General features: G+C 41.9%; 1 protein-coding gene across 5 annotated transcripts in view; it reads right to left on the bottom strand.

Moving 5' to 3' along the window:
• Nucleotides 1-15620, bottom strand: part of tkfc (triokinase/FMN cyclase) — a 72079-nt gene that overhangs the window by 24673 nt on the left and 31786 nt on the right. For all 5 annotated transcript variants that reach the window (XR_013886819.1, XM_080190433.1, XM_080190436.1 and 2 more), the window contains exons 6-10: nucleotides 11824-11913; nucleotides 7706-7740; nucleotides 5329-5413; nucleotides 4546-4635; nucleotides 849-965 (exon numbers count right to left, since the gene is read on the bottom strand). Coding sequence is in view for 4 of the 5 variants with exons in the window: in XM_080190433.1 (XP_080046559.1) it covers nucleotides 849-965; nucleotides 4546-4635; nucleotides 5329-5413; nucleotides 7706-7740; nucleotides 11824-11913 (417 nt within the window). In the remaining variant the exon portion in view is untranslated. The remainder of the gene's footprint in view (nucleotides 1-848; nucleotides 966-4545; nucleotides 4636-5328; nucleotides 5414-7705; nucleotides 7741-11823; nucleotides 11914-15620) is intronic.

Below are 15620 nucleotides of genomic sequence, written 5' to 3'. Positions count from 1 at the left end.
CAGAGTGGTCTAAATAACACAATGATTGTTTCAGCATCCTAACGGCCTGCTACATCACATATCTTGCAGCAACATGGCTTTTGTTGTATGAGTGCTGCACATATGTGTATAAGTTGTACACTGCAATCATGAGTCATCTTGTTAAACAATAGTCTAGTCACCCAGCCACTTTTGACTTGTCATAATGGCTTAAAAAACAGCCTGCTGCAGGAAGGAGGCATTATAATCACTGCCTGGTTATGGGGCTATGACCTGCATGACACACATTGTATGTTCGCGTACCAATCAGAAGTGCAGTTGAAAAAACCCGATGCTAAAATCTCATTCCCAAGTTGGTGCTTGAACACGTGGCATCCGAGCTTGCTCCAAAACAGGAAAAAAAATTAATTTTAAAAATCCAGAGAATGGTCACTTCTTAACTCAGCTGATTGCAAACAAGATTCAACAAATTCACGATTTCAGGCAGTTGATCCAGGCAGCCATTGTAATTTTTTCAAAACTGAGCACTATTGCCATTGTACTGGAAACCAGGAAAACTGGCAAGCATAAAAAAACTGTCTCCAAATGAATGGCAAGCTGTCTTGAAATCTTTTTAAAAACTCAGTTTGGACTAATCTAAGACCCAGATCAATCATGTAATTGGGGACTTTGGAGGAAAGGGTTCCTAAGATACAGTGTTCCTTCAGATTTAGATAAAATGTCAGAAGCAGAGCACTGCTTTACTCAGTAGGCCCAAATGTGGACAACATTAGTACAAAGACAGGGAATAAATTATCCTAAAATCTTCACGCATAAAGAAATGTGAAGAAAATGAACTTCTGTCACAGCCTTCATCTAAAAGCACTCACCCAGCAGTTTCAGCTGTTCACCATCCACATGCATCAGAGTCAGAGAAGTTCCTCCCATTTCCAAGGCTGTCATTAAGGAGCCGACGTAGGCTCTTTCAATAACAACCTCCTTACTCTCTGAAAAAGATGCCCAGAAAAGAGCATTTACATTATTACCGCAGCAAAATTTGCAACATTTAAACAAATCAATCATGAAAGGGCTTCAATTTGACACTTCATTTTTGCCATTGCTTTAAAAAAAAATCGCAAAATACACATTCAAACCATAAGGAAGCCAATAAGATAGCATGGAACAAAAATTGAATTGGAATCAGGAGCTACTTCTTCGTGAGCCTGTCATTTGTATTAACATAGGCTGCAATTTTATTGGTTTCATTCTGTGGGGTGAAATACCATTATGGATTAGAACAAATTCTTCTACTTCATGAACCGTGATTCGAAAGTAGCACAAGCAGAGCAGACCAGATAGAAATAAGGAGAGTGGACTACGATGTAGAAAGAACATAACAGAGAAAGGAATGTAAATGAATTCATTAACATTACAGCCCAAGTGCACAAGAGTGTGTTCGAAAAGAATACAATTGCATGAATGCAAATAATAGAACAAGAGTGAGAGTAAGTGAGAATGCAGAAGCAAAGAAGTTCACAATAGACAGCATGACAGCTAGTTGAAAATGAGAATGTGAGAAAGACAGGATGAGATAGAGGAAGGACTCCACCATGGATCTCAACATTGGGCACCCTAATTTTCAATATGAGAGGGCCATATATTGCGCACAGACCAGAGGTGTTCAGCAAAGCAATCACCCATTCTACCCTTGGTCTCTCTGATATAGAGGAGACCACATTAGGAATAGCAAAAGCATTACACCAAATTGAAAGAGGTGCAAGTGAAATGCTGCTTAACTTGGAATGAAGGTTTTAGACCTTGGATGGTAAGCATGGAAGAACTAAAGGGGCAGGTGTTACACTTCTGCGATTGCATGGGAAGGTGCCATGAGTGATGGCAGAGGTGTTAAGTATAGTGGAGCAGTGGACTATGTTACCCTGGACGGAATGGTCTCTGCAGAATGAAGAGAAGATGTGTTTGGTGGTGGCATCACGCTGGAGATGACGAAAATACAGTAAAAAGTCTGACAACACCAGGTTTTAGTCCAACCTATTTATTTGATAATATAAATAGGTTGGACTAAAACCTGGTGTTGTCAGACTTTTTACTGTGTTTACGCCAGTCCAACGCCGGCATACCCACATGATGACGAAAATGGCAGAGGATTATGCTTTGCATGCGGAGGCTGGCGGAGTGAAATGTGAGAATAAGGGGGACTTGTTCTGAGAGGGAGGGGAGGGGATGAGGGTCATGGCGCAAGATGGACTGCACGCTGTTGAAGGCCCTGTCGACTATTGTAGATCTGTGCGCAATCAGGACCCTGACCTTCTTGTTGCTTACCATTTTAACACACGACCCTGCTCCCATGCCCACATGTCTGTCCTTGGCCTGTTGCAATGTTCCAGTGAAGCTCAACGCAAACTGGAGGAACAGCATCTCATCTTCCGGCTAGGCATTTTACAGACCTCCGGTCTCAACATCAAATTCAATGACTTCAGACAATTAGCTCGACCCCTTTGTTTTTTTTTACTATTCTCTACTTTTTATTTCTTTATCGTATTTCTTCATTTTTATTTCCCTGCCCACTTTCCCCCTACTTAATCCCCTCCTTGCCATACCTTTTCTCCCCCTCTGCTTCCCCTTTTTCTAAATTTTACCCCTCTCCCACTCCCCCCCACACCCCCCCCCCCCCCAAAAAAATCTTCATCTGCCATTTGGCGATTCACACACTTTATTCTCTCTATAGACTGCCATTAGCAGTCTTTTACATCAGTACATAAGAACATAAGAAATAGGAGCAGGAGTAGGCCATCCAGCCCTTCGAGCCTGCCCCGCCATTCAATAAGATCATGGATGATCTGTCGTGGCTCAGTTCCACATTCCCGCCCTCTCCCCATAACCCTTAATCCCCTCGCTCATCAAAAACCCATCAACCCGCGTCTTAAAAATATTTAGCGAGGCAGCCTCCACCACGTCAACGGGCAGAGAATTCCAGAGATTCACCACCATTTGAGTGAAGAAGTTCCTCCTCAACTCCATTCTAAACCGCACTCCCCTTTATCTTGAGGCTGTGCCCCCTGGTCCTACTGTCCTTTCTGAGCGGGAAGAGTCTCTCCACCTCTATCCTATCCATCCCATTCATCATCTTATACGTCTCAATGAGATCTCCCCTCATTCTTCTAAACTCTAATGAGTACAAGCCTAGTTTATTCAGCCTCTCCTCATAGCTCAACCCCCTCAACTCCGATATCAGCCTAGTAAACCTCCTCTGCACTCCCTCCAAGGCCAAAATATCCTTGCGTAAGTGCGGCGAGCAAAACTGCACACAGTACTCCAGCTGCGGCCTCACCAATGCCCTATACAGCCGCAGCAAGACCTCCCTACTTTTATATTCAATCCCCCTCGCGATGAAGGCCAGCATCCCATTCGCCTTCCTGACCACCTGCTGCACCTGCAGGCTGGGTTTTTGCGACTCATGCACAAGGACCCCGAGGTCCCTCTGCACCGTCGCCTGCTGCAGTTTTTCGCCACGTAAGAAATAGTCCTTCCTACCATTATTCCTACCAAAGTGGACCACCTCGCACTTGCCAACATTAAATTCCATTTGCCATTTCCTGGCCCATTCGCCCAGCCTATCTAGATCCTTCTGCAGACTCTCCACACCCTCCGCGCAATTTGCCGTTCCCCCAATCTTGGTGTCATCAGCAAATTTCGACACCATACACTCGGTTCCCTCCTCCAGATCATCTATATAAATGGTGAATAGCTGAGGCCCCAGCACCTGGTTCCTTTTCCCCTGGTTTCCGTGGCTATGATTCAACTTTCATTCCCTCACCCTGCAGTATAAATATTTCCCATTTTCTATGCTTGTTGGCATTGACAAAAAGTCATCTGGACTCGAAACATCAGCTCTTTTCCCTCCTTCCAGATGCTGCCAGACCTGCTGGGGTTTTCCAGCATTTTCTCTTTTCATTACACCTCCCAATTTGGTCCCCCCCCACAAATATTGTAGTTATATTTCCAATTCCAAAGTCCAAATCTTTTATGAAAATAATGAGCAGTTGTGGTACCAGCACCATCTCTGTGGAACACCACTTTTCATCTTAGAACATAGAACACTACAGCACAAACAGGCCCTCCGGCCCACAAGTTGCGCTGATCATATCCGTACCTACTAGGCCTATCTATAACTCTCAATCCCATTAAATCCCATGTACTCATCCAGAAGTCTCTTAAAAGACCCCAGCGAGTTCCCCGCCACCAACACCAACAGCAGCTAATTCCACTCACTCACCACCCTCTGAGTGAAAAACTTACCCCTGACATCTCCTCTGTACTTGCTCCCCAGCACCTTAAACCTGTGTCCTCTCGTAGCAACCATTTCAGCCCTGGGAAATAACCTCCAAGAGTCCACCCTATCTATACCTCTCAACATTTTATAAACCTCTTCCACCTGAGTAACTAACTTTAATCCCTACACTGGTTTCTATTTTGTAACCAGTTTGTGATCCATTCTCTTGCTTGTTCCCTGACATCAAATGCTCAGATTATAGCCATAAGTCTCAGATGAAAATACTGTATACTTACCCAGATATTTAATGGCAGATTTGGCCACAATATTCAGTTCCAGGCAGGACAAGCCGCCAAGGTTATTCACAATCAACACAACATGATCCCCTGGAGGCAAAGTAAAATTAAACACAGTAAACAGAACTGATAATCAATTTATCCACTTAAAATCTGTGAAGTAAGGAAACACAACGGGGACCTTTCGCCATGATCCAGTCAATCTTTTTGAATAACCAATTAAACAAAATGAAATTAACTGAGATAGAAATTAAAAGGGGCAGCCCCCAAAAAGGGAACTGCCCGAAACAAAAGACAAAATACAGAGGAGACTTAAAACATCAAACTGTGATTAAAAGGGTCTTTTTTTTAAGTCTGTGTTTCTCAATTGCTCTTACAGACTGGTGCATATTAATAACTAGTTTACCTCCATCTTTCCATCATCACTAAACTTTATATTTTAAAATCACTCGCTGATAACTGCTTGGGAAATTAAAAGAGAAAAGGAGTCAAGATGAGGAAGAGGATGCGCAGTCCATTAAACTCAGTATTGAGTCCAGAAGGCTGTAAAGTGCCTAATCCTCCAGTTTGCACTGGGCTTCAGTGGAACATTGCAGCAGGCCAAGGACAGCCATGTGGGCATCAGAACAAGTTGCTGAATTAAAATGGCAAATGACAAAAAGGTCAGGTCATGCTCGTGAAATGAGTGAGAGGGTTTTGGCGAGCAATCATCCATAATGGAGCAACTCTTCTCTAGGATGACTAGAGAGAGTAGAAGCCACCTATACCCAACTCTATACTTACCAGCTTGCACACTCAAATGGGACTCATTTGAGGGATCTGTCATGTGATCAAGTACTTTTTGTATCACTTCATCAGCTGAAATCATCTGGGGGAAATAACAAAATTAAAAGGGTGATGAGCCATCGACAGTATAGTTAGAGGGATTCAGTGAGATGTCAACTGCTGTGCCATCACAATGGCAAAGTACCATTACAAGAATAACCCAATGTAGTAATTTGTTGGTCAATTTACTGTCATTTTGAAGTGCACACATGACTGAAACAGTGATTTAGGGATGGGAATAGTGCCAAAGTGGCTGAAGGATCTGCCATCAATGATGAGGCAATGGTAGAAGGGATACACAAAAGATCAGAATAAGAGGCTCAATGGGTACAGATGGAAATTTAAAGTTGGAGGAAACTGTACGCATAAAGTGGAATGGTGACATGCAGTCACTTGATAGGCCAGGGATTTTCAGTTAAATGCATTGAGGTCCATGAAGCCTGTTTGTGTCAAAGAAAGGGGACAATGGGCATGGAGAACTTAGCACAGGACAGAATATGTATATTGTTATGACCACAGCAGATGTTAATGGCTGAGCAAGCCCAATCTCATAGAGAAACTTAACTTAGGAACGGTAACCCTTCTTTTGCATTTTGAAAACAAGAAGAAGCCAACAAATCTCAGCAGCATAGAATTCCAGTTACCAGTTTTAGGATTTTTAAAACCAGAAGATTTATTAACAAGAAGAAAGTAAACCATAAGCACAAAAGATTACAGCTACACAGTTAAAATGGTTCTCTAACACATGTGCACTCTGCCACCGTGCCGCCCCCATACCCAACTTCAGCTCCCTAAATATCCTTTCCACTTTTGTCTTTGACTCCATTCTTTTTAGCACGCTTTTGAACTTAGCTTTTTAAAAATACAAAAAACTTTAATATTTTTCTAAGGGCTCCACCTTCGGATCAAATAAAATTTAACAACCTTCCCTTGTACATTTATGAAACCTTTGCAAGTTGTGAAATTTAACTGCTGAAAACGTAATTTCCTATCCATCTCTGAACGTAAGTTTCTAAATTCTATTTATTTACTTATGATTCCACTTGATCATAGCTTCATTACAAATTCATGCATTTAACAGCTCTACTCCTTTCCTTCTGAGACATTTCTCTGAGACAAGCTGTCTCCATTAACCTTACCCCAGCTTAGTTATGCAAGTTACACACACACAAACTTATTTACAGAATATCACAATATATTTTAAAAATAATATCCATCCTCAAAATAACTTGGATCATTGTTACAGTTTGAAGAGTGTGGTCAATGAGTGGACTCAAAACTAAAAGGTAACAAAAGAATGGATAAAGACTGCAGCAGCATAAACAGTTTGGTTTCCTTAATATTCAGCTGATGGGAACTGCAGCTCATCCAGGTGTTACAGTGACAGACCCTATCCAACAGCATGGAAATTATTATCAGAACAAGAGTGGTGTTGGAGAGGTAGGGCTGGGTATTGTCAGGATGTACTTAAACGTTTACCTAGTTCCTGCAAATTGTGTCACTAGGGCCATGTGTAGATGACAAACAATATATTTTTAACACAACTTATAGATGGATGTAGTTCTTTTAAGGAGAGAACAAACCTAGATTAATATAGCATTTTTCATAATTTTATCTTTATGGTGATTTAAGTATTTTTATAATGTAGTCACTGTTTTAACAAAGGAAATGCAGCAGCCAATTCAGTTAGCAAGGTACCAAGACTGCGGTGCAATAATGATAAATTATTTCATTATTTTATTTGATTTTGTTTGATGGTTAAATGTTGGCTTGAACACTCGGGAAAATTCCCCTACTGTGCTTCAAAACAGTCAATGGGATGTTTTACACTACTTTACCAGGCAGACAGGGTCATGATGACAGCTGTGACAGTTTAGCTCTCTTCAATAATATACTAAAATAGCGGTCTTGATTTTGACCTCAAACTGCTGGAGTGGGCCTTGAACCCACATACTTCCAACTCAAGAGGAGGGAGTAATACCATTCAGCAACCGCTGACACCAATTAATAGGATGACATTTGTAGGGCCAAAAACCAAAATATTTCAGTACAAGTATTTTAATTTCAGCAAAGTCTTCCAACAGCCTGAATCAGTAAAGAATGAAGGAAAATGGAGCACTGAGGCAGTCAGCACCAAATCCGTCATTAAGGTCCCCCTTATAGACCAGCAGTAGCAGATAGCTGAATTTTCTGCTCTGCATGTTGGTTGTTACACAATGCAATGTACTCAGTATGATCTCCATTGAAGTGACAGAAATTACTGGACAATGCATTTTTAACTTTTTATTTCCACTGATGTACATCTCCTACATTTTATAGTTTAAAGCTCTCTCACCTTTATCCGCTCGATACCAGCTTCTCCGTGGATACCTAAACAAAAACAGACCTGGTTTCAAAACAATGTAGCTGCTTTTGCTGATTTTTAAAATCGTCTATTCTCTTCTGAAGATGGTGATATTTGCTTGGACAGAATTCCATAGCAAACATCCACCTTTGGCTCCCTTGTCCAAGAGAGCAGTTGACATGTATCTTAATAGTGAGTGTTCTACTGAAGCATAAAGGATGTATCTTGGCCAAATCTAACCTGTTTCATTTACTGTTCAAACCAATACACTTTCCAACAGGAGTTCAAGAAGGGACACAGTTTGATTTTTTTTTCCCCCCAGTTGCTTAACTCAGTGGTCAAGACCAACAACAGTATTCCAAATCTGCTGTAATTGAGGCCAGGCTGAAGAATGTGCTAACTTCCTGTTCTTTATAACTTGATATAAAATTCTGTTCTGCATGACCCATGGCCTTGGAATGGACCATAGTCTGTTTTTTTGTGTTAGCCTGCAGAAGGAGATGATCTGGGAAAGATTCTTAGTTTTCCAAATCTGGAAGAGAGAAGACACATGTTCTCTCACCCGAATGGTACAATGTGCGCAGTAAACATGTGTTTACACTGATTGCAAAGGAGTATTCTATCTCCTCTGTCTTGAAAGGATAGTAACTTTTTCTAAGGTATGGTTTCACTCATTTAGCAACTTTTGCTTTCTTATTAAACTGGTATTTTATTTGGTTGTGTTGGGTACCGTAGCCAAGCATGACCCTGCATTTGCCTGATGGCCACAAACAGACACGTACTTTTCTAAAGGGATCACTGGATAATGACCAGGGTCAGGGACTCTAGATTGTTTTCCTCTCCTTAACTCACTTTGTTCATTGTTGGCAACACTAGAGATGTATTACCAATCCCTAGATGCTCTCAAAATGGTGCTGGTTGGCCTTCTCTTTGTAGAGATGTTGCTTCCATATTATTGTTGGATAGGGAATCCCACAATATTGGTGTCATGGCACTGAAGGAACAATATAAAATACCCATGTTAAGATGACTGCCATTGGAGGTAATGGTGTTCCAATGACGTCGCTGCTATTGTTCTTCTCAGTGGTAGAGATTGGAGGCTTGGGAAGAGCTGTTCCAAAAAGACTGGAAAGTTGTTGTATACAGCCTATAGATAATATATACTGGTAGTGGAAAGCGGGTGAATATGGAGCACGGTTGTAGAGGCACCAATTAAGTAGACTGCTACGTTTGACTGAGATTAAGAATCATTTGTGCTATTGTAGCTGAACCAGTCCAGGGAAGTTATGACCAAGCTGCCAGAGGTAGTAATAGAGGTGGGTACAATTTTGTCTTTTAAAAAGCATTTAGATAGTTACATTGGTGCGATGGGTATAGAGGGATATGGGCCAAATGTGAGCAATTGGGACTAGCTAAGGGGTTTTAAAAAAGACAAGGCAGCACTGACAAGTTGGGCCAAAGGGCCCGTTTCCATGCTATAAACCTCTATGATTCTATACCATCACAGTCCACGAGCCTGTGCTGATCCTGGCCTGGTTAATCCAAACATCTTCAAGTTGCGGACAGAGCTGAACATAGCAATTCATCCTTCAACACTTTGGCTTCTCAATTAGATCATGGCTGATCTGTTTTTCAATTCCATTTATTTGCCATTACTCCAATTACCTTAATAAATTTACTTAACATTTTGAAGTGATCAATTAGCAAAGCCTTAACAAATTTTTCAGAGTTCCAGATTTGCACTATCATTTGTATGAAGAAGAACAGACACCCCTGAATTGCCATTCTAATGTTAATGTTATGCCACTCAAGACACATGAATAAATAAATAGCTCAATCCCTGCTAAAATTAGAGTGGCAAGATTATTAATAAAGCCACTGAAGATGTTTGGATTAACCAGGCCAGGATCAGCACAGGCTCATGGGCCCTGATGGTATAACTCATTTACTGAAATTCCAGATCAGTTGATTCTTTAATTTTAATAAGAATACACTCTGAAATGTCTCTAGTCTGACCACAAGAGTATTTCAACTATAATTTTCCAGAAAAGGTAAATGAGTACTACAGTAATAAGCTAAAGAAGGTTTCATAACAAACACAACTCCAGGATGAAAATGCATAGGACTCCCAAATCTAGATCACCCTGGGTGTCAAAGAGCATACAGAGTAGAATGAGGTAAAAAATAGAAAGCTTCTGTCAGATACAAAAAGTTCAAACAACATTGTAGAAAGCGTAAAAGAGTTTAGAAATTTGAGAGGTGAAACTAAACAAAAAGGAAAGCAAAGAGGAGATGTGTAAAAATATTGGCATGTAAAAATCAAGGAAAACTGAGAGGAAGTATAAAATATCTAATGGACTGAGCAATGAGGGTGGAAATTTCAAGCTGTATGGCTTCATTGAAAGTGAATAATTCAATCAGCTTGGAAGAAATATATCATATGATGCTAAGGACATAAGGGAAGAAATAACGGGAGCTCTGATCACTTTTTCAATGTTCTTTGACTACAGGTATGGTGCCGGAGGAAACTAAGATTAAAAAGGAGGAAGAAATCACCCAAAATAATTATAAATCAGCCAGCCTAAACATGATGGTGAGCAAATTATTGGGAACAATTTTGAAATTGTAGAAATCTTAACGAAAGGCACAGGTCAATCAAAGACAGTCAGCACGGATTTCTTAACAGAAAGTCGTGTCCGACTAACTCAATTAAAATTTTTGAGGAGGCAGAAAGAATGATGAAGCTGGTGTATTTGATGTGGTTTTTGTGAATTATAGTAAGGCTGTGACATATAGTAGGCTGGCCAGGAAATTAAAAGCTCATGGAGTCCAATGGAAAGTGGTAAGTTAGATCCAACATTGGCTCACTGACATGAAGCAAAGGATAATAGTAAATGGAAAGGCTTTTTCCAGTATGGTTCTTCAGGGCTTAGGACTAGATCCCTTGCTGTTCATGTTATCAGTAATTTAGACTTAAATGTAAGGGGCATATTTTGAAGTTTGCAGATGTTACAGAAGTTGTTTGTGGGATTAATAGTGAGGAAGAAAGCTATTAATGGATTGGTCAGATGGACAAAAGCAGTCAAGTGGAATTCAATTAGAGAATTAAGAAATAATAGTAGTAATGGCATTGTGGGAGGATAAAATGAGGAAACATACAATAAATGGTAAGATTCTAAGACATGTAATGAAATAGGAGGATCTTGGAGTGCAAGTCCAAGATTCCTGAAGGAAGGAGAACTCGAAGATAAGGTGGTTAAGAACGAATATAAAATATTTTCCTTTATTGGTTGAGACTCAGAGCAGGATTTTCTGGTTCTGCCCACTGGACTTATGGCTGCGTTGGCAAAATTCCGACAGTGGCTCGCGCTATGACGGGGCCAGAAAATCAAAGGAGGGACATGGAGGTTATGTGAGCCTTGTTAGGCCACAGCTAGAGTGATTCATAAAGTTTTGGTATATGTATTTCAGGAAGAATGTGGTTTTAGAGAGACACTTACGAGACTCACCCTAGAGAGGTTATGAAGATTTACAACGATAATGTCAGGAATCAGGATTTTAGATTGAAAGAAAGGTTCAATAGGCTGGAAACTGTTTTCTTTGGAGAGGAGGAGGTTGAGGAGAAATTTAATTCAACTGTATAAAATAATGGGGGTCTGAGATATAATGAATAGAAAAGGACCTATTTCTGTTGGCAGAGAGAACAGTAACCCACAAAGTGTATATTTAAAGTAATTGGTAGAACGATTACAGGGGAGCTGAGGAGCTTTTGCACCCAGAGGTGTCTAGAAAGTTAGTAGGGGCAAAAACCCCCATCACATTGAAAAAATACTAGGGTATAAGCTTGAGATGCCATAACATAAAGGACTATAGACCAAGAGCTGAAGGCCGAATTAGGCTGGATAGCTCTTTTTCGACTCACGTGGTCAAGATCAGCAAATAGCCTCCATCAGAGTCATGATTTTTTCTATGTTTCTTTCTCTATTTCTAGGAGAGGGATATTCCTTTGTATCCATGCTGAGTTTAGCGTGCTATGCTACTGTGTTGCTAACCAGTATTGTACAATTACATTCTATGTTAAGTTGTATGCTTTGTGCAGCCTCTCATACCCAGTCCAAGTTCCAATTCATCTGCTTCCAGATTGAAGGTTGGCTCTGATCCAGGGACACTGCATGGTGACAAACAGATTCCCATTGTACCTGAACAGGAAATTATACATAGAGAAATAAATTGAATAAGTAAAAGGAACTTGTGCAGATTTTTCTGTTTCCACTGAAACAACACTGATGGAATTGTATTTAAATTGAACAGATAATTAGACAACAGTAACTCGGAGGTCCTAAAGCTTAATAGCTTTTAATAGTGATGTGTGCTGCTCTGCTTTTCTGATGAAAGCTTAATCTGGAGTAAAAATAGCATGCAATGCCTGTCAAGTAGCTTCTTTTAATGCCACATGGATGCTGGTTATGCATATCATTTTTCCCTCAGTTTTGTCTGTCTTTTTACTGAAGATGCTGACTCTTGCTAAAGTACAAGCTCATGGTGCTAATAATTCTGAATCATATTACCCAGGCAGTCATTCTTCAAATGTGTTGTCAAAACAACAATGGCTTCACTTCCTTCTCGAAGAATGATCCCTGAAGTCATCCAAGAATCTATCCTTATCACCCTACTCCCTTCCTTCTTTTCGTTTATGCACTGCCCCTTAATTTTCAAATCTGGGGTTTATGTCCACACATTTGCTTTACTGCTTCAACAGCTCTGTCGGCCCCTCCATTGCCTCTGTTGTCTGATTGTCTAATATTCAGTTGTGGCTAAGTCAGTTTTCTTCAGCTAAACACTAAAGTAGCATCCCACATTCACTACAAACTTCATACCTTACCAAAATTTCCACCTGCTTCCCTGTCTATTGCCTAAAGCTGAACCAATTTGTTCGCAATATTAATCTTCTGTTCTGAAATCGAGCTTCCAAACTACCCCATCAAAAAGATAATCTGGTGTCAACTCCAGAACATCATTAGCCTCTTCCTACCTATCTCCATGCATTTGTTGTTAAAATCCTTCTCCATGCTTCTGCAGATCCACACTTGACTATTCCAATGCTCTGACCAGTCTCCCATCCCTCACCTTCAATAAACAGCAGTTAGTTTAAAGCTCTGCTACCCATATCTTATCCAGCACATGTCCTGCTCACCCAGTTAACCACCAACATTATTTTGGCTTCCAGTTTCGCAAGTATTTAATTTGGTTTTAAATTTCTTCATCACTTACCCCTCCAGTTCTTTGTAATGTTGTCCAACTCTTCAAAGCCCCTCTTTGGATGGGATATTCCTCTTACATTGTAATGTTTTGTAACCCTCCTCATGCCACCTCCACCCCCCACTTCAGCCATCCAGCTTGACACTCAGGAATTTTCACTTTAAGCCTCTCTCTCTCTTTGCTTTTAAGACTCTCTTAAAATATCTCTTTCTTTGGTTCAGTATGCTTTTTTGTCTGATGATGTTCAGGGAAGAGGCTTGAGATGTTTTCCTTTATTAAAAGAGATTAAATAAATACAAGTTGTTGTTTGAATAATGGACAACCTCGAAATAATTTCCAATCCTACTCTCAAACACGACATCCATGCAAATACACTTTTCAGCAGGAATCACTGAATAGAGCTAGGGTTGATATTTCTCTCCCCAGCCTAGGGGAATACAGGTCAATTATGTGCTCTCCAAATTTGCGTAATTGCACGACAACAGGCACCAGCGGGCACAGACAGTCAGTGTAATGCCTGAGTTGCGAAGCCTCACCCACTTGGAGGAGTGTGGCATTGAGTTGACCATGAAGGAGACAAACCATGCGTGCACTGCTGGTGAAGTGGGGGCAGCAAAGAAACACGAGAGTCCTCAACATAAATGCTGTCATCCCTCAAGTGAGTAAGCAACGTACATAAGAACATAAGAACATAAGAAATAGGAGCAGGAGTAGGCCATCTAGCTCTTCGAGCCTGCCCCGCCATTCAATAAGATCATGGCTGATCTGTCGCTGCTCAGTTCCACTTTCCCGTTTTCTCCCCATAACCCTTAATCCCCTCTCTTATCAAAAACCCATCAACCCGCGTCTTAAAATATTTAGCGAGGCAGCCTCCACCACTTCAACGGGCAGAGAATTCCAGAGATTCACCACCCTTTGAGTGAAGAAGTTCCTCCTCAACTCCGTTCTAAACCGCCCCCCTTTTATCTTGAGGCTGTGCCCCCTAGTCCTACTGTCTTTTTTGAGCGGGAAGAGTCTCTCCACCTCTATCCTATCCATCCCATTCATCATCTTATACGTGCCCTCCATACCCCCTACGATGCACCGATATCATGATCCTTCTCTTGCAGGCTGATTCTCGGAACAGGAACCATCCTTGTGCCCCCAAAACTACTGGAGTCTAGCAGTGCAGAGGATGTCTCCGACCAGCCACAGAAAAAGTGTCACAGCAGTCACCTAGTCCCGGCACCAGCACAGATACAAGCACCTTGGTGGGTCCAATACGTAGGCAGGCTTCTGAGTCACTAACTGGTCAGCGCCTCACAGCTGAAGATCCATAGCAAGTGGAGGCTAGGACGTTGCAGGGAACTAGCAAATCAGAAGCATGCTACAGCCCAGAACTCTGCTGAGTTCCAGGCCAACTCAGTTGGTAGCACAAACAGACAGACTGGAAGCTCTGTTGGTGAACTAAGTGAAAGTTAATAACATACAATCATAACATAATGGCGACATTAGTACAACACTGCCTGCATTCTATTTGCCTTTGGATTCTTAATCTTCTTCACTATCATGCTACATCTAGCTGTATTGCCAGGATCCACAGCTGAGGTTGAGGCTGTCAGCTGACTGCCAGGCCATTTTGCCTGAGGTGACCTTGGGGGGCATCTATGAAGGAGCTGGGGCTTGAAGATCCAGGCCTCCTCTCAGACAGCACAGATATTGACTGCTGCCCTCCCTCCTTGGGCCTGGTCATCCTACAGCTGCTGGAGCTGCAAAGGCAGAGTTACAAAACTCAGGGAGCGATGACAACAGCTCTCCTTGGACTGCCTGGCAGGTTGGAGGAGTCTCATTGCCTTTTCAGAGGAGATGGTGCTGTCAGTGCAGCGCACTGAGGCAAACACTGCAAGAGTGGAGTCCGTAGTGCACAACATGCACTCCATGGCAGGTGATGTTCACACCACGGTGCAGGGCTTCTGCTGCATGCTGCAGGTGCTGGTGGGTATTCATGAGTATCTGTGCCACAGGATAGCAGGGCTTCTGGATCTCACTCCAGCTGCCCCTTCATCTCTTGGAGGAGCACAGAGGCCCCTGGGATCCCATAGAGAAGAGAATCAGCAGGAGTACAGTCTGATGCCCTCCATCCAAGGAACTCTGGGTGTCTCTGGCCTATCTGATGCCTCCCCCCTCCCTATGTGACACATTTCCAGCCCCTAACACCAAGGAGGGAGGGCAGCAGTCAATATGAGGGAGGCCTGGATCTTCAAGTCCCAGCTCCCTCATAAATACCCATCAAGGTCACCTCAGGCAAAAAGGCCTGGCAGTCAGCAGACAGCCTCAACCTCAGCTGTGGATCCTGGTAATACACCTAGATGTAGCGTGATAGTGAAGATTAAGAATCCATAGGCAAATAGAATGCAGGTAGTGTAGCACTAATGTCACCATTATGTTATGATTGTATGTTATTAACTTTCACTTAGATCACCAACAGAGCTTCCAGCCTGTCTGTTTGTGCTACCAAGCTTAAGAGATACCAGCACACTCACCTGGCACCTCAGCCCTGTGGAGAATGAGAATGGTGGTGCTCTGTCCCTCTTGCCAGCCAATAAAGAAGAGCATTTCCTCACCAGCAATACACTCAGGGACCCATGATGGGTGACACAGGAAGTAA

Source organism: Carcharhinus amblyrhynchos, chromosome 6 (genome assembly GCF_965287045.1).
Source record: "Carcharhinus amblyrhynchos chromosome 6, sCarAmb.v2.hapA, whole genome shotgun sequence".
In the NCBI taxonomy this organism is placed as follows: Eukaryota; Metazoa; Chordata; class Chondrichthyes; order Carcharhiniformes; family Carcharhinidae; genus Carcharhinus; species Carcharhinus amblyrhynchos.
This window is presented reverse-complemented; position numbering and strand designations above follow the sequence as displayed.